The 24,337-nt window shown below is 39.7% G+C and overlaps 1 protein-coding gene across 5 annotated transcripts in view; it reads left to right on the top strand.

The window, feature by feature from the left end:
• The window catches only part of tmtc1 (transmembrane O-mannosyltransferase targeting cadherins 1), a 277,652-nt gene that overhangs the window by 204,075 nt on the left and 49,240 nt on the right, over positions 1-24,337 (top strand). For all 5 annotated transcript variants that reach the window (XM_055006524.1, XM_055006521.1, XM_055006522.1 and 2 more), the window contains 3 exons: positions 5,767-5,934; positions 14,364-14,477; positions 23,755-23,898. In XM_055006524.1, coding sequence (XP_054862499.1) covers positions 5,767-5,934; positions 14,364-14,477; positions 23,755-23,898 — 426 coding nt within the window. The remainder of the gene's footprint in view (positions 1-5,766; positions 5,935-14,363; positions 14,478-23,754; positions 23,899-24,337) is intronic.

The raw sequence follows: 24,337 nt of genomic DNA, 5'->3' as shown, positions 1-24,337 counted from the left end.
CATGAAAACCAGAGAGCTGTCTATTGGGTGAAAAACAAACAATTGTGAAGCTGAGAGAAAATGGAATATTAATCAGAGCCATTGCATAAACATTGGCCATAGCCAGTACAACCGTTTGGAATGTCCTAAAGAAGAAAGAAACCACTGGTGTACTAAGTAACATATGTGGAATGGGTAGACCAAGGAAAACAGCAGTAGTTGAAACATTGAGAGCTGTAATGAAAGACCCTAAAACAACAGTTTGTGACATCAGCAACAACCTCCAGAGGGCAGGAGTGACGGTATCACAATCTACTGTTGGCAGAGGACTTCATGAACAAAAGTACAGAGGCTACACTAGAAGATGCAAACCACGCATACGCAAGAAGAACAGGAAGGCCAGGCTGACTGGAATTTGCCAAACAGTACAGAGATGGGCCTCAAAATTCTGGGACAAAGGTTTATGGACTGATGAGACAAAGATGAACCTTTATCAAAGTGATGGAAAGGCTAAAGTTAGGAGAAAGAAATGATCTGCTCATGATATGATCCCAAACATACAACCACATCTGTGAAACACAGAGGAGGTAATGTCATGGCTTGGGCTTGCATGGCTTCTTCTTAACCCTTTGATGCACAACATGGGTCAAAAGTGACCCAAATCCAATGGAAAATGGGTATCTCCTGACCCACACTGCGCATCAAAGGGTTAACACTGGCGTTTTTACTGATTCAGCTGAGCATAATGTCTGTCACTGATAATGTAGAGGTTGTTGGTAGTTCAATATACGAATGTGTGTGTGTGTGTGTGTGTGTGTGTGTGTGTGTGTGTGTGTGTGTGTGTGTGTGTGTGTGTGTGTGTGTGTGTGTGTGTGTGTGTGTTTGTGTGTGTGTGTGAAGTCAAGAGGCTCTTCTCTCTCATTGAAGATGTGCTCTTACACACGTGGACAAAATTGTTGGTACCCCTCGGTTAATAAAAGAAAAACCCACAATGGTCACAGAAGTAATTTGAATTTGATGAAAGTAATAATAAATAAAAATTCTATGAAAATTAACCAATGAAAATCAGACATTGCTTTTGAACCGTGGTTTAATAGAATTATTATAAAAAACTCATGAAACAAGTCTGGACAAAAATGATGGTACCCTTAAGTTAATATTTTCTTGCACAACCTTTTGAGGCAATCACTGCAATCTGGGCTCCACCCTGCCTCGTCTGATCGACATCTGACGTTACGGTGAGCGCATTGCGTCATTTCCTGTTCTAGCGCTGTGCTGTGTTCTCTGACTGTTGTAGCTTATCCACTTATCTAATTTGATATTCATTAAATCTCTGTGTGTAACAATAATATTTGAATTGTAACATACACATTTTATTCAAGCACCTTCTCAAAGTCTTGCACTTAATTCTAACTTAACCTGTTATCTCTGGTCCGCTAGCCTGGCAGTTAGCATGGCTTCTCCCTCTTCCTCTCCTTCTCTGTCCTGCTCAGTGTGTTGCATGTTTAGTTACTCCTCTGCCTCTTTTAGTGATAACGGTACGTGTAATAAATGCAGTCTTTTCAAAGCTTTGGAGGCGAGGCTCTCTGAATTGGAAGCGTGGCTCTGCACCATGGAAAACAACCCGCTAGCAGTTAGCCAGGCCCCCTTAGCCAGTGTGGTCCGCAATAGCATAGCTGCTAGTGTAGCTTCTGCTAGCCGTCCCCTAGCAGTTCCCGAGCAGCTGGGAAGTCAGGGTGGCTGGGTGACAGTTCGTAGGAAATTCAATTCAATTCAATTTTATTTATATAGCGCCAATTACAGTCAAATTGTCTCGAGCCGCTTTACAGAACCCATATGCCTGACCCCCAGAGCAAGCCAAAAGGCGACAGTGGCAAGGAAAACACCCTTTTAACAGGGAAAAAAACCTCGAGCAGAACCCGGCTCTAATGTGGGGGGACCCATCTGCCTGCTGGCTGGGTGGGTTGAGAAGGACAGAAGAGGTAGAGGGTTAGAGGTAGAGGGGTCGAGGGATAGAGGTAGAGGGTTACAGGTGGAGGTAGAGGGATAGAGATGGAGAGGTAGGGGGGGGGACACAAGGACCATAAAACACACAGTTTAATACATGCATGATAAGGCAGATGATATATGCAAAGTACAACTAACATGGAAACTATAGTTTACTGCTATGGTGTACGGCTCTGACATTAAATATACTACATATATAGCTGGTGGTAAATTCAAAAATATGTAGATGAGCAAATCAAGTATAGTAAGGGCAATGCAGAGTAGATTGGTGGAAATGGGCAGCTTGAAGCAGTGGGCTGGAGGAAGGTCAGCAGAAGCATCCCACAGATGGAAATTAGGCCAGTTGGTGGGAGAACAACCACACATCTGAAGCATCCAGCTCTGGGACCAGGGACACTCGGAGAAAGGACACAGGGAGAAACAGAGTGAGTGTAATGCAATAATGGTATATATAGTAAATACATAGGTAGTTAGAGAAGGGCTCAATTCATCAAGAGAGGTCCCCCGGCAGCCTAGGCCTATAGCAGCATAACTAGGGGCAAACTAAAGGGACGTCAAGAGGGGAAGTCAGTTGTGCAAATGAAAACATCAACTCACCCCGTCAGGGTCCCCCAGTCAGCCCTAACTATAAGCTTTGTCAAAAAGGAACGTTTTAAGCCTGGTCTTAAAAATAGAGAGGGTGTCCTCCTCCCGAACCCAAACTGGGAGCTGGTTCTACAGGAGAGGCGCCTGGTAACTGAAGGCTCTGCCTCCCATTCTACTTTTAGAGATTCTAGGAACAACAAGTAAGCCTGCAGTCTGAGAGCGATGAGTTCTGTTAGGATAATATGGTACTATCAGGTCTTTAAGATATTATGGAAATTGGTTGTTAAGAGCTTTATATGTCAGAGGAAGGATTTTGAATTCTATTCTAGATTTAACAGGAAGCCAATATAAGAGAAACCGGAAAAGGAGAAATATGATCTCTCTTGCTAACTCTCGTCAGTACTCTGGCTGCAGCATTTTGGATGAGCTGTAGATGTTTGAGAGAGCTTTTGGGACAACCTGATAATAAGGAATTACAGTAGTCAAGCCTAGAAGTAACAAATGCATGGACTAGTTTTTCTACATCACTCTGAGACAGGATGTTCCTGATTTTCACAATATTTCTCAGGTGGAAAAAGGAAGTCCTACAGATTTGTTTTGTGTGTGAGTTAAAGGACATGTCCTGGTCAAAGATAACTCTGAGGTTCCTCACAGTAGTACTGGAGGCCAATGTAATGCCATCCAGAGTAACTATATGCTTTGAAAGCAATTTTCTAAGATGTTTGGGGCCAAATACGACTTCAGTCTTGTCTGAATTTAGTAGTAGGAAATTATAGGTCATCCAGGTCTTTATATCCTTAAGACAATCTTGCAGTCTGGCTAGCTGATTAGTTTCATTTGGCTTCATAGATAAATACAATTGAGTTTCGTCAGCGTAACAATGGAAATTAATACAGTGCTTCCTAATAATATTGCCTAAGGGAAGCATGTATAATGTGAACAGTATTGGTCCTAAGACAGAACCCTGAGGAACTCCATGATTAACCCTAGTATGCTCAGAAGAGTCATTGTTGACATGCACAAACTGGAACCTGTCTGATAAGTAGGATTTAAACCAGTCCAGTGCTGTCCCTTTAATGCCAATACAATGTTCTAGTTGCTGTAATAAAAGTTTGTGGTCGATTGTATCGAACGCTGCACTAAGGTCCAACAAAATAAGTATAGAGGCCAGTCCATTATCTGACGCTATGAGAAGGTCATTAGCAACTTTCACCAGAGCTGCTTCTGTGCTAAGATGCACTCTGAAGCCTGACTGAAACTCTTCAAACAAGCTATTCCTTTGTAAGCGTTCACATAATTGATTTTCAACTGTTCTTTCCAGAATTTTAGAGAGAAAAGGGAGGTTGGAAATTGGTCTATAGTTGGCTAAAACATCTGGATCTAGGATGGGCTTTTTAAGTAAAAGTTTGATTACAGCAACCTTAAAAGCCTGTGGTACATAGCCTGTTACTATAGAGAGATTAATCAGATCTAACATTGAGGAATTAATTGAAGGTAAAGTCTCCTTGAACAGTCTAGTTGGGATAGGATCTAAAAGACATGTTGATGGTTTGGATGTGGAAACTATTGAAATTCAGAGAGATGTATGGGAGTGAAAAATTCTAAATATCCATCTGGTCTTACAGCCAATTCTAAAGCATCTGTACTCAATGATATATCTGTGACATTTGTAGGAAGGGCCAGATTAATTTTTTCTCTAATCGTAATAATTTTATTTGTAAAGAAGCTCATGAAGTTGTTACTGCTCAAAGCTAAAGGAATACAAGGTTCAACAGAGCTCTGACTCTTTGTCAGCCTGGCTGCAGTGCTGAAGAGAAACTGGGGTTGTTCTTGTTTTCCTCTATTAAAGATGAATAATATGTTGTCCTGGCATTACAAAGAGCTTTTTTTTATAAATTACTAGACTATTTTTCCAAGCTACATAAACTTCCTCTAAATTAAGGGAATACCACTTCCTTTCCAGCTTTCAGGATGCCTGCTTTAAAGTCCGCAGCTGGGAATTATACCAAGGAGCAGGTCCTCTCTGAGACATAACTTTCTTTTTTACAGGTGCAACACTATCAAGTGTTGTACGCAGTGAGGCTGCAGCCTTATTAACAATATAATCCACTTCTGTGGGGGTAAAATTATAATATTTCTCTTCCATTATATCAGTAAGCGGTGCTGAATTAAATAGAGAGGGTATTATTTCCTTAAATTTAGTCACCGAAGACGTATGTGTTGTTCAAATGCAGGTTGAATGTCCACTAAATAGAGCAGTGTCATACACATCTATAAAGCCTTCTTGCTTGGTATTTGTTGCTGGCTAACCTTTGCTGTGCAAGTTCTTTTAAGCTAAATAAACCCAAGGGATAATGTGTCCCACAGATTAAGTAACTACCATCACAGTCAGTGTACAACCTGAACATAGCCACCATTCTGAAACACCCAGTAACTATTTCACAAGTAAGTGTGAATTAGTTGAAGTGGTGTACATGTGATAGAGCACATAGTCTCCAGATTCACCTGAGTTTATTATTCTAAATAACAAATCAGCTAGCAGACTTTAAGTAGTTTGCAGACTCCATTCCTTTCCTTCTCTTCCCATTTTTCTCTGCTTCCTACCCTCTCTCATGACTCTGGCTGTCGCTGTCTCGACTGAGCTCTCCTCTAATCTGTGCTCCTCTTTTTTCAGCCTTATCACCATTTCCAAGTCATGCAAGACTAAGCCTTCCTTGACAATTTTTCTCCATGTCTCCTCTTGCCTTTGTCCTTTGTTGTTGTTGCTGTACCTTTGAGGTGTACTATTTCAGTGCACTTAGAAAATGTGCAATAGTGTGGAAGGATTAAAAAAGAATAAATTCTTGCTTTAAGCTATTTGACACACAAACACAAGCACACATCAGCACAGAGTGTGGTCAGTAAACATATTTAATTTTTCACTATGAATTCAGGGTTGCAGGATTTTATAAAGATGGTGTGTTTTGATGAGACACCAACCATTTGGGTGTAAGACACCAGCAGAGGATGTTATGGTACATTCTGCAAGTCAAAAGATGATTGTATTATATTGAGTGATGAGAGTGACAATGAGAGGACGCTGGACTGTAGTGGGAAAGAGCTCAGGGATCATGTGCTTCTTCTGTCTTCATCTCTTCTCCACTTTCTCCCCTCCTCCTAAACTTAAACTGAAATCCTCCCTCCTTCCTGTTGCAGTATGGGCTACTGTATCCTGGTGGCTCATGGCCTGGGCCGGCTGTGTTCTGTGGTGGGCCGTTTTGCAGCCATGGTCCTCAGTGTCTCCATGCTGATGCTGCTCCTCCTCTTCTCCTGGAAAACTGTCCAACAGAACAACGTGTGGCTCTCCAGGGAGGCCCTCTTCCGGTAAGTGTGTGTGAACATCAACAACGTATGCTTTCATTTATCCACATAGAAATGCTTTCTTTGACATTGCACTTTTGCCTTTAGCACACTCTCAGAGATTTCCTGATCTAATCTGGTTTATTGAATCCACAATTTTTTAACAATTTTTTTTTTTTTTTTTTACATTGCTCCTGTACTCTCATGACAGCCGTCTGCTCACAGTAGCTATACATCATCATGATGGTCTATTCGAAAAGAGTGTAACCTGAAAATAGGTTTAATGTATGACTAGTGTTGGGCAATGATTACAATTTTTAATTGCGATTAATCGCATGATTTGTCTGCCATTAATCACGATTAACTGCATTGTTATGCGTACAATTACATAATGAGTTTAAAAGTAGTGTATTCTACACTTTTATTTTTAAAGTACTGGTATATGAACAAAAATACAGTAACATTTGGTTTGTAAACACTTTAAACCAATAAAGTGCTTTTTAACAGCAGTATTCCCTTCACACAGCAGCAGTTAAAACATTTCTTGTAGATCTCAACTTAAACATTAATGTAATCAAATCAAGCCAGAGCTATTTGCCACTGAAGTGGCATTAATGTTTTATCTGGTTTGTTATATATAATAGAAAAACAAGTTACCCTCAGAGTCCAGAGCCATGATCATAACATTATAACAGGAACCTTCCCAGCAACAGCAAGTTAACATTTATAAATCTGTATGCTTATTTTCTTCTGAACAGGTACCAGCAGAAACAGTAGCAACTGTTCCTGTTAGAGTGAGGTGAAAAAGTCCACAGCTGGAATGACTGCAGAAGACTTTTTAGCCTGTGAAGTCCATGTTTGGACTTCTTTTTTGGCCTTTTTAGGCTTTATTATATAGGACAGTAGAGAGTGACAGGAATCATGGGGAGAAGCTCAAATGGCCGTTGGTCGGACTCGAACTCTGCATTGGGGACTCTTGTCCTGATTTATGTCATCACACACAAACCTTTCCAGTGATGCAAGTTGAGGCGCAGCAGTCTATAGCTAACTACTTCTCTGCGGCTGTTAGCTTGTCTTGTTTTAGTGTATTGCTATTTCTCCCATACTCTGAATGCAGCCAGTCTGCCGAAGCCTCCCTCCACTGTTAGTTTGGGTGAGACCTGATGACGTCCCTCTGTGATGAATGAGTGAGACTCTGGTTCTCTGGTCGTTTATTGAACCTTCACACAGGCTACTTGTGGGCCGTAGCCAACGCTTAAATAACTACAAAAACCCGATAACTTAGCTCCAGAATTAGCCACCGTTCCCAGCTCTCTCTTGCTCGAAACACACACTGGCACGGAGCAACACACACACACACTACTGCTGGCTCTCAGCCAATCAGAGGTGAGCTAACTAAACATGGCATGTTCGCTGACATTAGTTAAATCTGGAACTGAACAATAAACATTGAAACCTCGACATCAACAACAATATCAGTCCGTTACAATGATAAATTTTAAAAAACTGCGTTATCGCTCCATAAATGATTGTCGGCATTAATTAATGGACACGATAACGCGACGATAACGCGACGATAACGCGTTAACGTTCCCAGCCCTATGTATGACATAAAACATAACTTGAAACAGGATCAAAACTAATTTTCAAAGCAATCCTGAATTATGCTGCAATCAAACTTTGGATAGTGGAATTAAAACATGTAAAGAGGGCACCAAAAATCTGAGATAACTCTTCTGCATTCATTTTGAATGGATTAGTGTTTCATTCTAATTTATGATACCAGCTCAACAAAGAGTGAGACATTGAATCTTAGAGCATCTCAGTATTTGCTTGAGTCACAGAACTCCATGAGTTTGTTCTGACCTTATATTCCATGTTAGCCACCATCGTGTGAGAATGTTCCAGAGAGCTTCTTGTCATGTCAGGACTGCTTAGCTTTTGGCCAGTTGATTCATCGCAGTTGCTGAACTCCAGAGCAGCACAAATTTTACACTTAGACATTCCCAGCAGCATGTTTCACTTTAGGTTTGATCCACTGTGGGATCATTCTCTGTCTCCTGTTGTCTCCTTACATACCCTTCTGGCACTAATCTTGAACAGATAATCACTGATAAAGAAATTAGAGCTTGTTGCCATCATTCACAGTGAAAAGTAGCTGTGGCTGAGCCCACCCAAAGTGTTTGGCCTTGTTGTTGGTCTGCTTGTTAATTATATGGATATAAATGATCCACAAAGTGTTTTCGAGCTCTATGTGCTGCCCCCTGAGAAATCTTCAGTATCTCCATGATATGATGCTGAGAAAGCCCCTTTGCTCAAAAGAACAATTTGACTTCAGACACTTCCACTTTGCTCTGATGTTTACCACTAACACACTGGTTCTTAGTGAGCACTGAAACTGGAGGCACAGACATGCACTGCCTGGCCAAAAAAAAGTCACCACCTGGATTTACCTAAGCAAATAGATAAGATCCTTCCATTGGATTATTACTGCAGTGATGAATACATTTAACCCTAGATGATGCAGTGAGGAGCTTCTCATTTCTTAAGCAACCATGTCGGTAGACATATCCTGTGGTCATGGAGGGATGTTAATCTGTCTCAGAAGGGTGAAATTATTGACCTGCATCAAGCAAAAAAAACTAAAAGGAGATTTCTAAAACTGCTAAAATCAGGTTAAGAACCATCCAAAAAATTATTAAAACCTGGAAGGATAGCCGTGAACCATCATCTTCGAAGAACAAATGTAGTTGATTATGTGGTCTGATGAGTCCAGATTTACCCTGTTCCGAAGTGATGGGGGCATCAGGGTAAGAAGAGAGGCGATGAAGTGATGCACTCACATGGCTAGTGCCTTCCATATAAGCCTGTGGAGGTTAAGGTTATGATCTGGGGTTGGTCAAGTTTAGCAACGTTATGTTCCCAAAGAATGAGGTCAGCTGACTACCTGAATATACCGAATGAGCAGGTCTTTCCATCACTGGAGTTTTTCTTCCCTGATGGCATAGGCATGTTCCAAGATGATAATTCCAGGATTCATGGTGCTCACATTGTGAATGAGTGGTTCAGGGAGCATGAGACATCATTTTCACACATGGATTGGCCTCCACAGAGTCCAGACCTCAGGCCCATTGAGAATCTTTTGATGTGCTGGAGAAGATTTTGCACAGTGGTCTGACTCTCCCATCATTAATATAAGATCTTGGTGAAAAATTATTGCATCTCTGGACAGAAATAAATGTTGTTACATTGCAGAAGCTTATTAAAATGCCACAGTGAATGAGTGCCATTCTCAAAGCTAAAGGCAGTCCAAATAAATAGTAGAGTGTGCGACTTTTTTCTTGGCCGGGCAATGTATTTCTAGCAGCTGAACAATGGCTGCAAATTGATTTGGTTGAAGAAGCTTCTAGGTCAATCAAATCCAGCTGAGAGTCACCTGAATGCTGCTTCAATAGAAGGATACACCTCAGAGAAATCAGATCTTTGCTCAGAGAAGTTAACCTGGTCACTGATACTAATCTTCTTCTGATTGATTGATGACCTAGAAATAGAGCAGAGTCTGATATTTCTTCTTATTCTATTTTTAAATGTTTCTACATCCTCACACTTTCAGATTATTTCTAGGTTTACATGAAAAACATGACAGATTTTCAATCCCATTGTATATACTGTTTGAAATCCTCTGAAAACCTACTACACTGGTACAGTACAATGTCAGCCTAAGAGCTTTGTGCAGAATATTATATGAAAAATCCCTGGTGTAATCAGCAGTGTGGAAGCTGTCAGTTCCTCTGTGTATTGGCTGTATCTGTTGGTGATTATAACTGGTATTTACAGTAACACAGATGCAACCTGCTGCGTGCGTGTTGTAATTAGCATGATATATCAATAAGAATGTACAGCATAGAAAGTGGATCAATATACATGTGATACTTGAACTTACTTGACTGTCAGAAAAGCATGCATGCTATTTATTGATTTGTCTGTTTTCACCCACATTTCTTACAAAAAGTGGAAAACTGATTTTGTGTGTTTTTGTCAGCGTTCCTGAATTACTCATGTATAGTGACATAATCAAGTTTAGACAGTCATATTGTAGGGACAAAAAGCAGGTCCCCATAATGTAAATTTAATTGTAGGGTGAAGACTTGGTTAATGGGTCTGCCAGGTAAGTTGATTCTTCGGGGTTAGTCTCCAGAAAACAAGTGACTATGCATTGCATGCAGTATGTGTGTATAAGTGGAGGTCCTTTATTGTTAATGTTTGTGTGTTAACATGGCAATAAACACGATTAAAATAAACTGGACCCATTTAGATTAACAGCACAGAGGGAGTCAGGAAATTAAATCTTCACTGTTCCCATCTCTACTTGAACTCATTGTTCCAGGTGGAATTTTAACTATTTTGAAATCACAGGATATGATCTGTAGTAGACATGGTCATTCAGCAGGACAAAGTCAAAGGCTTCCTCAAAGCAATGCCAGAGAGCAAGTTGAGTTAAACTGCAGTCCTTCTAAGAGTCTTAACTCATTAAAATCTGAACACAAACAAATGAAACAACTTGATGTCATTCAGAGGGCCTTACACTTCCCAACGATACCATTATCTCTGATATCCATCCAGAATACATGTACAAAAATCCACTTAGAAATTACAGAAAGTTGACTCTTCAGAATTTTCCTGAAAATCATTACATTTTTAAGTTCTCTTCAGTACAAAAGGCATTAAGTGATGACTGTATGTGCATCTGTTGATACACTGCAAACAAGATCTACTAATATCTAATTTGACATACTTTGACTGGAACTAATGTTTATTGTCCTGTCCTTCTCACGTGACTGGCATGAACTGACAGGCAGATAAATTCCATCTCCAATCACTACACTTGACAAAAAGCTCCAAGTTGAATTTGTTTAATGTAGCAACTGGCAGTAGGAGAAAACTGAAATACAAAAGCAGATAAGCATCATTATTATTGCTACAATGTATATATATCATTTCAGCAGATCGTGTGACGAACATGAATTAACCATATATAAACAAACTGTGAAAATATTTATCATTTACCAAAAATATACACATGCAATAACAATGATAACTTAAAAGGTTATTTTCAACATACCGACAATGCTTTCAAGGACTTGAACGTAAGGATAATGCCCACTGAAAAAAGGCTGATGCACTTCTTAAGGGATGCACATGGAGAACTGACCTGATGCTTAGTAATGATGTCATCAACAACAGACACTGATCCTCTAACCTAAATGTTGCATACAACCACCACACCCTGGAAAAGTTGCAAGGCAGTTGATGCTCTGTTGTCTGTGCAACATCTCAGGTAGGTAATGCAGCGACTATAGCCATCAATTCCTCCATGAAATATGAATCCCCATGGATTTAGTTTGTGGTTTGTGTCAACATGCCTGGAAAAAAAGAGATTTATTGTTGTTGTTATTTGGGTGCAGGGTGTTTTACTTTGTTGGCATACGAGAAGCCTTGTTTTTACATTTAAACAAAATGATAATTTTAAAAAGAACACATACCATACTTGATCTGGGACTGAGATATTGTAGACCCTCCGTTGAATTGCTCTCCGTCTTCTTAAGGCTCTTCCCACTGGATCAGCTATTCTCAGATGCTCTCGCACTCTCCATCGCTGAACTCTGATCCCTCTCCCTGTCAAACTGCTGGTAACATATGTCTCTCCTGAGCCCGGGGTTTGACTCAGTACCTCAGCAATAAGACGATCAAGATCATCGTCTGAAATGTTGGTAAAATTGCCATAGTCCACCAAACCAAGTTGTAGTCTATGGTTGTACAGTGTTCGATTATTTACAGACAACATTCGAGATATGGCCGCCCAAGTAAATCCTAAATCCTGCATGTAAATAAGCAGAACGGATGAAATGTACCTTGAAAAACAAAAAGAAAAAAAAATGCATTTATTGTCTAATTGACATTAACTGTAATGCTATAATGGAGATGGTGAGTTTTCCACTTCATAAGCCTCCATTCCTACTATTTTTTTATCACTTACCTTGGTCTTCCTCTCTGCAACGCAGAGCTTGCTGCATCACCTCCCTCAGTAGCTTTAACTCGTAACGTTATTTCAGCTGACATCTGAGAGATTCGTAAATTCCTTAAAGATGGATGCACAAAATACGCTCAGCAACGTTTTGTTGAACATTATTCATAAGCAATAAAAATGTTCCAATAATGGAACTATGATCCTCAATGTGACGCAGTCTACATTTTAAGCTATCAATGTCACAAGTATTACCAGCTGTTGCAAAAAAGTTTTCCAGTTCAACAAAGTATCGATATATTTCAGCTGATGCCATTTGTAAAACCAGCAAGTATTCCTTTAGTGACAATACAACTAAACATGGTAGAATCTCAATTTAAATTCTGTTCCATTATATATATATATAGAGTTTCATTCCATATATTCAGATTTTCATTATAAATATTCCAACTTTCATTCCATATATTCTGACTTTCATTCCATATATTCCAACTTTCATTCAATATATTCCGACTTTCATTTCATATATTCAGAATTCTAGATTTTATATATATATATATATATATATATATATATATATATATATATATATATATATATACATGTATATGTATATATACACATATATATATACATATATATACATACACACACACATATATATATATATATATATAAGTGGTTGGACGCGATTAAAAATTTTTTAATTAATCGCAATTAATTGCAGTTTTGTCAAATAGCAATATTTGACACAGTAAGTGAAGTTTTTCAATTCAAATAAAATTGTGGTTGACAGTTGAATCAATGAATAGACATATGCGTGTTTATAATTTCCATCCATCCATTATCTATACACCGCTTAATCCTCACTAGGGTCGCGGGGGGTGGGCTGGAGTCTATCCCAGCTGACTCGGGCGAAGGCAGGGGACACCCTAGACAGGTCGCCAGTCTGTCGCAGGGCTACATACAGAGACAAACAATCACTCTCACATTCACACCTACGGGCAATTTAGAATGACCAGTTAACCTCAGCATACTTTTGGACTGTGGGAGGAAGCCGGAGTACCCGGAGAAAACCCACGCATGCACAGTGAGAACATGCAAGCTCCATGCAGAAAGATCCCGGGAAAGCCGGGACGCGAACCAGGGATCTTCTCGCTGCAAGGCGAAAGTGCTAACCACTACACCACTGTGCAGCCCCGTGTTTATAATTTAAAATTTATTTTAAAAAAGGAAAATGGGACATATAGAAAAAGGTGATTTTGATGACTTAAAGCCTGACGTTAGTTGTTTTTTCCACTGTATGGCACATAAAATCAGCATAAGTAGTTCAAGGAGCTTCAGAAGGTTGAGAATCCAGAGATTCATTCTGTTTTCATCTTTTCTGGGTCTGATAAATGGTATAATTTTGATGATTCTTTTTATAGGAATATCAATTTTTATGTAATTTTTTTATAAACAAAAAGCTTATTAAGTGGACTTTAAGTTATTAACAGAGATATTTTTGTTGTTTAGGTTATTCCTCCTCCAAGGAGGCAGAGCCTCCATGGAGTAAAAACTTAAACCACAAAAATGCTTCATTTCTATTTATCTGCATTTTTCATCTGTCTGCTACATTCACAGATTACTGCAAATCTACATGCAATTATAGCGATTTTTTTTCAACATTTCAAGACTTTCTGTAAACTCAAGCACTGTCTAGAAAAGTGGTCTATTATGGGATGGCTACACCGTTAGCCGTTAGCATGACTCGTAGTTAACGTTAGCTCTGGTGCTAACAGCAACATGTTTTACATTGAGGTGATACAGTCGGCTTGAAGTGCTGCAGTGATCAGAAAACTCTTTGTTGTACAATTTGCACACAACCAGACTTTTATTCTAGCTGCCATCGGGAAGATTTTTAAAACAAAGCTTTCTGCCCGACAAGCTCAATCTCGTCTTCCTTCACTGTTCACCAGTACCTGACTTCACTCAGTGTTTCCTGTGCTTCTTCTTCGCTGTGTTTTTTTCATTAGTTAAATAATACATTTCTACATTTAGGTTTTCAAAACGGAAAAACGGAAAAACAAAAAAACATCATGGTTTATTGGTTTTTTAGATTTTATTTTGAAACGGAAAAACGAATGCGGGAACCATACACAATTGGCAGCACATGTATTATGTAAGTGTAAAATGTAAAAATATTGACTAAAAATACAGTTCAAATCAGAATATTTATTAAAATTCTCTCAAATCTCTATTTGTGTTTAACAGAGTCAGGTTTACTGACCTGCATGGATAATGTTAAAATTACCCTACCTTTCCTGGGGAAATCCAGTCTGAAGAAGCTAAGGTTTTTTGTTCTTTTAATGATTTTGCTCAGATGTCTGTTTCTTTCTTCACACTGACCTCACACATCCTTCTCTCCTCCTCTTCCTCCTTGTTACAGCTCTGGTATCCAGACTCTGCCTCACAATGCCAAAGTCCACTACAACTACGCCAACTTCCTGAAAGACAGCAGTCGACACCAAGAGGCCATTCACCACTACAACACTGCCCTCAGGTCTGACTCTGCACCAAACTGAAGCTGTTTGTTCTAGTCGAACACTTCCATTCATACAAATTCTGCAGAGCAGACGGAACCTCTTTCCCCTCTGAACCCGTTTTGCATAGTAATATAAGTACCACATATCTATGGAACAGCACAATCATGCCTACAAGTAGAGAAAGCTCAAACATGTATTTTGTGCAGTATTTATTTGCTGTGTGTAAACACACCAACAAGTCTCAAGCCACGTGTCCACTAAATGCGTTTTTCCTGCATGCAAACACACCGCATCTGAAAATTGCACACATTGTTGGCGGTCACTAGCGGGCCACGACATTGTCACATGACAGTGTTTGAGCTTCAGCGGGCTACTATGTGGTCACGTGACAGTGCTTTCAGCTTTACAGTCCGGCAGATGAGTCGGGTAGACAAAGCTGCTCGGCCGCAAACTTTCTCTTATTTCGAAAAAACTTAAGCGAAAAGTATTTCTGAAAGCATTTGAGGTGAGAAATAACCTGAGCAGTAGCTGAATCTGTCCTCGTTTAAATTCACCGATGGCTAGTGGCACTGCAACCCGACCAGCATGCAACGTGCTGTGCATTTCGAGCTGCAATCCGATGTGTTTACCTGGAGCGGGCCGCAGCTCATCGGATCTCCGCACGCTGCATTGGATTTGCTTAAAGAAGAAGTCGAGTCTACTTTATGCAAATTTGATGCAGTGTGTGGAGATCCAATCGTGATACTGTCCTCAAACATCTAAATGAGCCACGCAGTGGCTTGCTGAAGCTCAATCGCCGTCATGTGACAATGTTGTGGCCTTCTAGTGACCACCCACGAAGCCACCAAGCAATTTTTAGATGTGGCACGTTTAAAAGCGGGAAAAACACATATAATGGACACACGGCTTCGGTCATGACTTTGTGATTGTGCACAAAATATGTTTTTTCACAGAATTGGGTTAAAACAAACCCAGTGACTTTGATAAAACAAAGAACTTCAAATCTAGGCTTTAAAAAGCTTAGATTTTGTTCTTTTTTATGATGCAAATCTTCACAGCACTTTCAAGAAAAATAGTTGAAGGACCTTTGGAAAGTTGAAAATCCAATTATTCTTTCCGGTTTTATGGTTTTTGACTCTGATAAAATGTGTAGTTTTGGTGATTTCTTTTAAAGGTAACATGCCTTCAAAACTGCAGGCAGGTTTTGGGATTGAGAGGGTTAATAGCAGGAGACACCCAAACACAAACCTTATCATTCTACCTCACTGTTTGAGTGTTGGCATTTTATTCAGAACTATTGAACTTTAAGTTGTGAAGGAAGTATTAAGTAAACTGTAGTCGAAGTATGAACTGCTCATTTTTCACTCCTGAAGGAAAGTCAAGCAGTTTCAGTTGAGAGGATGAAAACATAGTCTCTTTGAGTTGTACAGAGAACTTTAAATGTCTTATAAAAATATAATAAAAAGAGCAGGGCTGATAATGTTTACAGTGTTAACAGAACTATTGATATAAACTGATGAGAGAACAACAAAAAGGCTTGTTAATAGAATTATTTAGGTAACTTAGTACCTAAATAATTCAATAGTTACATCTAGGTATTGCAGTAAGGCAATATTGCATCACTGTTGCATTAGGTTGTCATATCAAACACCTGACATCACAAACCCATAAACTCATCATGTCCCAATAGACTGGTACTGAGAAAAATTGGAGCAATATTTGCATAAATCGCCGTGTGTGTCACCACATATTTGGAAAATGTCCTGTCTCACAATATAGTCTAATTACAGTTGGAATGACACAGGAACCCATCCATCCATCCATTATCTATACACCGCTTAATCCTCACTAGGGTCATGGGGGGCTGGAGCCTATCCCAGCTGACTCGGGCGAAAGCAGGGGACACCCTGGACAGGTCGCCAGTCTGTCGCAGGGCCACATACAAAGACAAACAAGCACTCTCACATTCACACCTACGGGCAATTTAGAATAATCAATTAACCTCAGCATATTTTTGGACTGTTGGAGGAAGCCGGAGTACCCGGAGAGAACCCACGCATGCACAGGGAGAACATGCAAACTCCATGCAGAAAGATCCCGGGAAAGCCGGGACGCGAACCAGGGATCTTCTCGCTGCAAGGCGAAAGTGCTAACCTCTACGCCACTGTGCAGCCCCTGACACAGGAACCATTATATAAATTAATTAGATGACATATTATATCTATATTATCTATATTATGTGAGCAATTTAATGCAAATTTACTGTAGTGCAAGTTTGTATGTAATATAGTTATATTGTGACATAGGTGCTACGGGGTGGGGGTGGGGGGGCACAAGACACAGGCAGACAGGCTGGATATAAATAGGTTTTATTCACAAAAACAAAATCCATTCAACTAAACAAGCAAACTAAAGAATAAAACTAAACTAAGCAAAATGGGAGACTCACAGAACTTGAAACCAAGCTTGGAGATAACTATCCAAACCTAATACGAACATAAACTCATCCAAAAAAAACCCTACAAACAAACTAAACAAAGCTCCAAACTTAATATTGCAAAAAAACTAAAGCAGAAACTCAAGGCAACAAAACGGGGTACTCACGACAACGGGGAAAACTAAACGAGTGGGTAAGCAGGCTGGGGATTAAAGGAGATGGCGGGAAACGAGACAGGTGGAGACAGACGGAATTGGCAAGAACACGGGAGGAGAGCTGGGTTCAAATGCGGCTATTGCAGTCTATGGTAATGCAGGGACCAGTGGGAATCCAAACTAGGGGAAGTGAGTCCATGACAGGATCTGAAGTCTGGAGGTAATGCAGAGATCAGCAGAAGAACAGCATCCATGTGTGTATTTGCAGTATATAGTCTGGCAGTGAATAAATGCATGAACCAGGCTTATATAGTGAGCAGGTGAGGTAGTGGACAGGTGAACTGAGTGAACTGATTACTGCAATGAGTGTCAGTTCCAGTAATCAGCAGAGTGCAGACGGCAAGGAACAGAGAGACAGGGAGAGAGAGAGAAAGGAAGAGTGAGAGAGACACAGGAGGGAGAGACAGGAGAGAGAAAGATACAGAGATGAGGAGAAGGAAAGGGGCCGGAGAAGGGATAATAACAAAAGGTATTTTTAGGCAAATTAACTGTGTGTGATTTTTTGACAATGCATTTTACACATTAAAGTTCCTCCCCTGTCATTAATTAAACCCCTAAAATTCACCACCATGTATCAAACTTACATATTTAAATTTTGTTCCATCAAAATAATCCCTTAATACATGTAAAATGATTCTGACCGACTTACATCATTAGTTCATGTGGGTCAATGAAGCCCCTGCCTCTCTCTCCACCCACCTCTCTACACTCGCTGCAGCTCAGCACACCTAAAACTCTGCTAAAACACTGTAAAACTACTCTCATTACACAACGACAAGCTGTAATACTGGAGAAATTCAGTCACTCATGTTTGAACCAGAAAGTGATTCTGACGAATAATGATACAGCAATACGCATCCTGATTGACTTCCGATGACGTCATGCCTGCGCTAGCAGCTTGAATGGGGGCTCTCGTCCAAAAGTTTCATATTTGAGAATACAACATTAATCAGTCTCGGTATCTCTTTGTATCTGGAACGTGGACACGATGAGTTCGACAAATAAGCCAAACAAAACTTCAAACCGAGATAATGTGAAAGTTGAGATGGAGGAAAACTTGGCTAACCATGCTAAAGCTAAACACGCTTCTGCAGGGGTGCAACAGGAAAACATTGCCAAGCTAATGGCTGAACTAAAGAGAATTGGAGCTGCAAATCAAGAGGGCCAGACACAGACCATAGCCTCGCTGGATCGACTTGAACTTTCAGTACGGGATTTAAATGCAAAAATCTTGAAGCAGGAAGAAAGACAAAATGAAGCAGAAAAGAGAATCAGTGAGACAGAGGACGGGAGCATGCGACACGAGCGCACATTACGGTACTTGCGCCACAGAGAATTGGACCTCACAGCCCGCTGCGAGGACCTGCAAAACAGACTGAGACATAACAATCTTAGGATCTACCAGGTCCCCGAGGGCAGCGAACAACGGAATATGATGACTTTTATCCCAGACACAGAGTCCTAAATAAACCAGACATGGAGCTGAAGATTGAAAGAGCACTTGTATCCAGACCCAGAGATCATACAGCCCCTCCAAGGTTGTGGGCTCGATGCTGACTGCCATCAGCATTTCCAGACTAAAAATAAGAGTCTTGACATGACAAGAAACTCTTTGGAACAGATCATAGTCTCAGATCAAACAAGATTTTACCCAATGAAGACACATCACAAAAAAATGTATTTTAGCATGTTAGTGTCAGGGAGTCTGAAGCTTTTGATCTGCTCATTTTTCTCCTATGCAGCTGTCTAATGAGATAGATGTACAAAGAGGTTTTGTTGTTTTAAGTCACAACGAAACTTGGGTTATCAGGTTGGAACAAACTGGTGTCATTAAAGCACAATCAGGGAATTAAATACTACATACATTCTGTGATTTATGGACATTTCTTTAAGTTTGTTTAATGTTATTGTTCACTGTTAAGCTGATGCTCATGCATGTATTCAAACTGTGTGTTTTATGGTCCTCGTGTCCCTCCCCCCCACCTCTCTACCTCTATCCCTCTACCTCCACCTCTAACCCTCTACCTCTAACCCTCTACCTCTATCCCTCTACCTCTAACCCTCTATCTCTATCCCTCTATCTCTACCTCTCTACCTCTTCTGTCCCTCTCAACCCACCCGGCCATCAGGCAGATGGGTCCCCCCTCATAAAGAGCCAGGTTCTGCTCAAGGTTTTTTTCCCTGTCAAACAGGTGTTTTTCTTGCCACTATCGCCTTTTGGCTTGCTCTGGGCGTCAGGCATATGGGTTCTGTAAAGCGTCTCAAGACAATTTGACTGTAGTTGGCGCTGTATAAATAAAATTGAATTGAATTGAATTGAATTGAATGCTATCTTTTGTAATTAAATATTTTGCATTAGGTTTGAAATAAATGCAAAGTATATTCACTGGTGGTCCTAGCCTTTGGGGCACTTCTGTATTTCTATGTAATTTAAAGTTGTTGTTTTTTTTGGTTGATTTAATGATTGTTGCCTTTCAAGCACAAATTACTGGCTGCCACGAAAAAAAACATTTATAACAATTTGTGGCGGATGAATGCAGTAATAAATCATCAATGATTAAAGTGCTGTCTAAAAAGCCAATAATGAAAGTCCCACCAAGCTGTCTCTAGTGGAATCACCAGCTACATAAGTAGCCTTTAATCTACTCTTGTGGGGAGAAGACACAGAAATTGCGGTGTGCAGGTTTTCCCAGCCTAAGTGGATCTTTTCTTGGCTGCTCAGCTCTATGGACTGTTGATCAAGCAGCCCGCTATTCAATGCTGGATTCTGTCAGGTGTCTCCACAGCTGCTTCTCTTTTTGCATCATGAAATACCAGCCCATTAACACGTGGATAGTGGTTACCATGGAAACAGTAAGGAATGTTGCCACCCTGCACACTCTCTTCTTGCCCTGGGTGTCTTGTCAGGCTTGTGTCACCATTATGGGCGTTCACTATAAAAGTGTATTTCAGTTACACAGAGGACTATTGTAGCAGTGATGGAGAGCATTAGTAAATGTCAGCAGAGAGGCTGCTGGCTTCAGCTTCTACACACACAGCTGATTTATCTGCACCATTTGTTCTGAAGATAATCCTTATCACTGTGACAAGCCACTTAGTCTAATCAAGATCATGTTATAGTATGCTTTCTTCTGTAAGTGTGCAGCCAGTAGTGATTTCTTAGATGAATATAGTTTGACAGTGGCGCTTAGTACTAGAGGTAGAGAATGTCTCCCACAGACAATTTACATGCCAAGATGATCTGCCCATTATTCAAAAATGAAAATCTGACTGCATCTGAACAGCTTATTTTGTTGATGTTATTTATTATCCAGATGAGTAATTGAATAATCAGCTTAGTAAAGTACTTATCAGTCTTTATTAAAAAAAAAGAAAAATTAACTATATTAAATCTTTTTTTAAAGACAGATTTGCATAAACAGTTTCTTGGGGTTTCACCAAAAAAAAAAAAAAAAAACAGCAACTGCATTTTCTTCCCTGTATTGTATGATTCAAAGGCCAGTCCATGGTTTACTGAACTTATGCAGTCCAAGAGTCTGACAGTGCATTTAACATCTGTTATACATTTTTTGGGAAATATTTCAAAACACAAGAAAAGCAGTCGGAAAGCGCAGTACTCCGCCAAGGCTGCTCAGTTGACATATCCTTTCCAACAGACAAAATCTTTAATAAAAAATGACCTTGTGCTGAGCACAGACATGTGTTTCGCATGTACATGTTATGTACCAAATCGCATGTAAATTACTCTTATAAAGGTCTGTTGATCAGTTCATCGCTTTTGGCAAGCCATTTTGCTAATATTAAAATAAACATTCCTGTAACTGTCCAAAGACAGTGATTTTTGGAATTTCAAGTTGGTTGTTTTTTGTGTTTATTTTTTCTATGTTTGAAATTTGTATCATAGTTGTTCATAATGGGAGAGGTGAATGTACACCTTTAAGAGGTCACGCGTTTTAGCGCGGGATCACCCGTATGGGATTGTGGCAGACTGCAGGGAATAAAAGTCAAAAGACATCTGTATGAAGCGTGGCCTTCTTTACGTCAGACCGGAGTAGCTACAGTTCCCTCCAGGCTTTTATTTTGAAGGCATATTTTTAATGTTACAGACTTTTATTTTGTAACCATTCCAGCGGCACAGGAAGTGTTTATCTAAGAAGCGGTTTCTTGACATGGTGAAGACATTGCCAAAAAGTCCAAAAAGTCAGTGAAGATGAAAGAAAACGGTTCCACGCTGTTTCTGTCTAGCTAAGGATGTGTATAAACTTAGAAGCACCTAGCTGGAATGGGGACGAGCTCTTACGGTGTTTCCTGAACAAAGGAGTGAAGAACAGAAAGCTGAATTTGTTCGAAATAAGGCTGACGGCTTCGTGTAAATAAAGGCTTTGTGAAACATCAGGAGCTTCACCATTGTCTGGCTGGAGTTTGCTACATTGCGCGACCTAAATATGTAGCGGGAATTGATAGGACTCAGAAACACCCCCGCAATTTAATCAGTTGTTCCTTGTATGATTTCCAACAGATAAATCACTGTCAATTTGTCGTAGGATCGCAATTATGTGATCGTCAGCAGGTAACTGACACAATGTTCATGTCATGGGTACAGTGACGCCGTGCAGGCAGATATATCTCTCAATGGGAAATCCTGAACAAATCCGTGGATCCAGATCATAAGCCGTATCACTGCCAAAATTTAATGAGGTGGTCCTTGTGTCATTTCTGACTTTCCCTGAAAATTTCATCCAAATCCGATAGTCCATTTTTCAGTAATGTTTCACACAGACAGACAGACAGATTCACAGACAAACGTACGCTGATTGTCACATAACTCCGCCATTCCTTGGCGGAATAATAATAAGAACTTCTTACGTGGTAAATGAAGAGGACATATTTCACACTCTTTGTGGGATTTTTTTTTACAGTATAGCAATTGAAGTAGGTTGAAAACAACAGCACATTGCTTTACTCTTAGCCCATCAACCAAACTGAAGCTGATTAGTGGTAGTGACCATGTCTACGCCTTTGTACAAAAGGTCAGATTTCTTGGAGTAGTATCCTTTCGGTGAAGCAGTGTTCAGATGACACTAAGCAAGATTTGATCAACTCATCAGAGGCTTGTAGTAGTGCTTTGAGTTTGGCAGAGTGATCTCTTCTTTGCATATGGTTCACACACCGGATCTTTAAAGCTGTTAGTGGTTTTGGTAGTCACTTGGGGGCAGCGCAGCAAAATGAGAGTGCAAAACGTGACCTATTTATAATTTATAAAACTGCAACTAGTAGCAAATTTCTTTATCTCAAGTTGTTTCTGGTGATCTGATAAATATTTTCAAATTATGCTGCTGCTGGCAAACAAAAACAATGAGCTCAAAGAGACTAAAACACTGCAGTTAACTGTGGACTTCATCACAAGGCACCTTTTACATTCAACAGCACTCCTTTTATGAAATGGTCTTCTAGTTAAACATAAGTGTATCTCAGTTGCAGATGTATTGCATTTTAAAATGTATATCTTTGAAGAATTGAAGTCCTTTTATATTTTTTTTACATGAAAGAAATTATTTGAAAGTATTTTTTGCATATATGGGAAGGTATTTTGTACATTTATTGTTCTTAAAATTCCAACATCTTACATATTGTTTACCCTGCAGTCTATTTATACTGCACAAGTTTTAAATGGTTGATGTTACACATGTTCTTTGACAAATAAAAAAACCTACTTTATATTGTATGAAATACTATATCATGCTACTTACTGTTTTTTCATGAGTAACCACTGCTTTTTTTGTTATTTTCCATCCCTAGGATTCTATAGGGCTTATTTAAAAAAGGGGCTCAAAAAGTGGGGGCCGTGAGACATGGAATTTAAAAGCAATCAGAAGTAGTACATTTTCATCAATATTTCAACAAAAATAAAATACATTTAAAATAAAACCATGCAAATAAAATCACACACACAATGGAATTGCCGTGTTCCCAGTATTGTGCCAGCCCATCTCATTTGATGAGTTTATTCTTGAAATTAAAGTAAGACATAAAAATTCCCAAAATGTAAGTTTGCACATAACAAAAGTGTAGGAACTATGAGCCAACATATGATGTGTATACAAGTGCTTATTATTACTGTAATATAATCTTATGGTTGATAGACTGTTCAGTTCTTTTGTGCTGTCATTCTGCCTGCAGTTGGGCATATTTGAAGAGGCCTATTAATGCATGTACATAGTCATACACAACCTTTTGCTTCAACCACCTCTGGGTATAGTGAGGGTCTTGAGTGTCTGGCACCTTTAATTTTGGGGTTAGGGGCTGAAAAGCTTGGAAACCCCAGCTATAAGTAACATATCTTCTAGGAAACTAGTTTAAAATGCTGTATGTATGATGACCATACACTTTTCATTATATTTTTCTGCAAAAGGACAAAAGTTTTCCTTGGTTTGAAACAAACTGCAAAAATGTAAATAGACACATGCATGCCAGTGTTAAATGAAAGGTTAAAAAACTGTTTCAGGTATTAATGAAGATGTCACACATGGATTTCATGGCAGTGGCTCTTAGATTTACCTTAGAGGAGTCAAAGCTTTGCATGGCAGCTTTATACAAAATATTGCTGATTATGAACACTGTCATCCTCTCCCCTGCTCTCAGGTTATACCCCCGTCACGCCAGTGCCATGAACAATCTGGGCACCCTGACACATAGCCCGGAGGAGGCTGAGCGCTACTACAGGAAAGCATTGGACACCAACCCTCAGCACAACCGAGCTCTGTTTAACCTGGGAAACCTGCTCAAGTAAGGCACACACACTAAAAGGCCATTTGAGGGACAAAAGCCTGGCAGCAAATTTATGAGATGTGACAGAAAATGACCACACTTCACAGCTGGTGAATTTGCTAACGCTGTTAGAGCATTTGAACAGTTTCTAGTGGAACGTCTTTTTTTTGTTCTTCAAAGAAGTCCCATATCCAAATGTTCCAGTTGCAGCACTTACCAACTCTCCATTCAATCCATTACCAAAAATAGAGATAATGTAATGTTTCACTCTCATGTGTTGGTGATTTTGTTTTGTTAGATACATAGTGACAAGATTAGAGAATACAGAGTACTATAGGTGACTCAGTCACCAAAACAGTATGCCACTTTGCAACTACATTCAGTGGCTTGCTCCAAATTATGCTTTTTTTTTTGCTTTCAAGACTCTAACTCGTATTCAGTCCACATCACATAATAG

The sequence above is a fragment of the Amphiprion ocellaris genome, chromosome 21, assembly GCF_022539595.1.
Source record: "Amphiprion ocellaris isolate individual 3 ecotype Okinawa chromosome 21, ASM2253959v1, whole genome shotgun sequence".
Lineage (NCBI taxonomy): Eukaryota > Metazoa > Chordata > Actinopteri > Pomacentridae > Amphiprion > Amphiprion ocellaris.
This window is presented reverse-complemented; position numbering and strand designations above follow the sequence as displayed.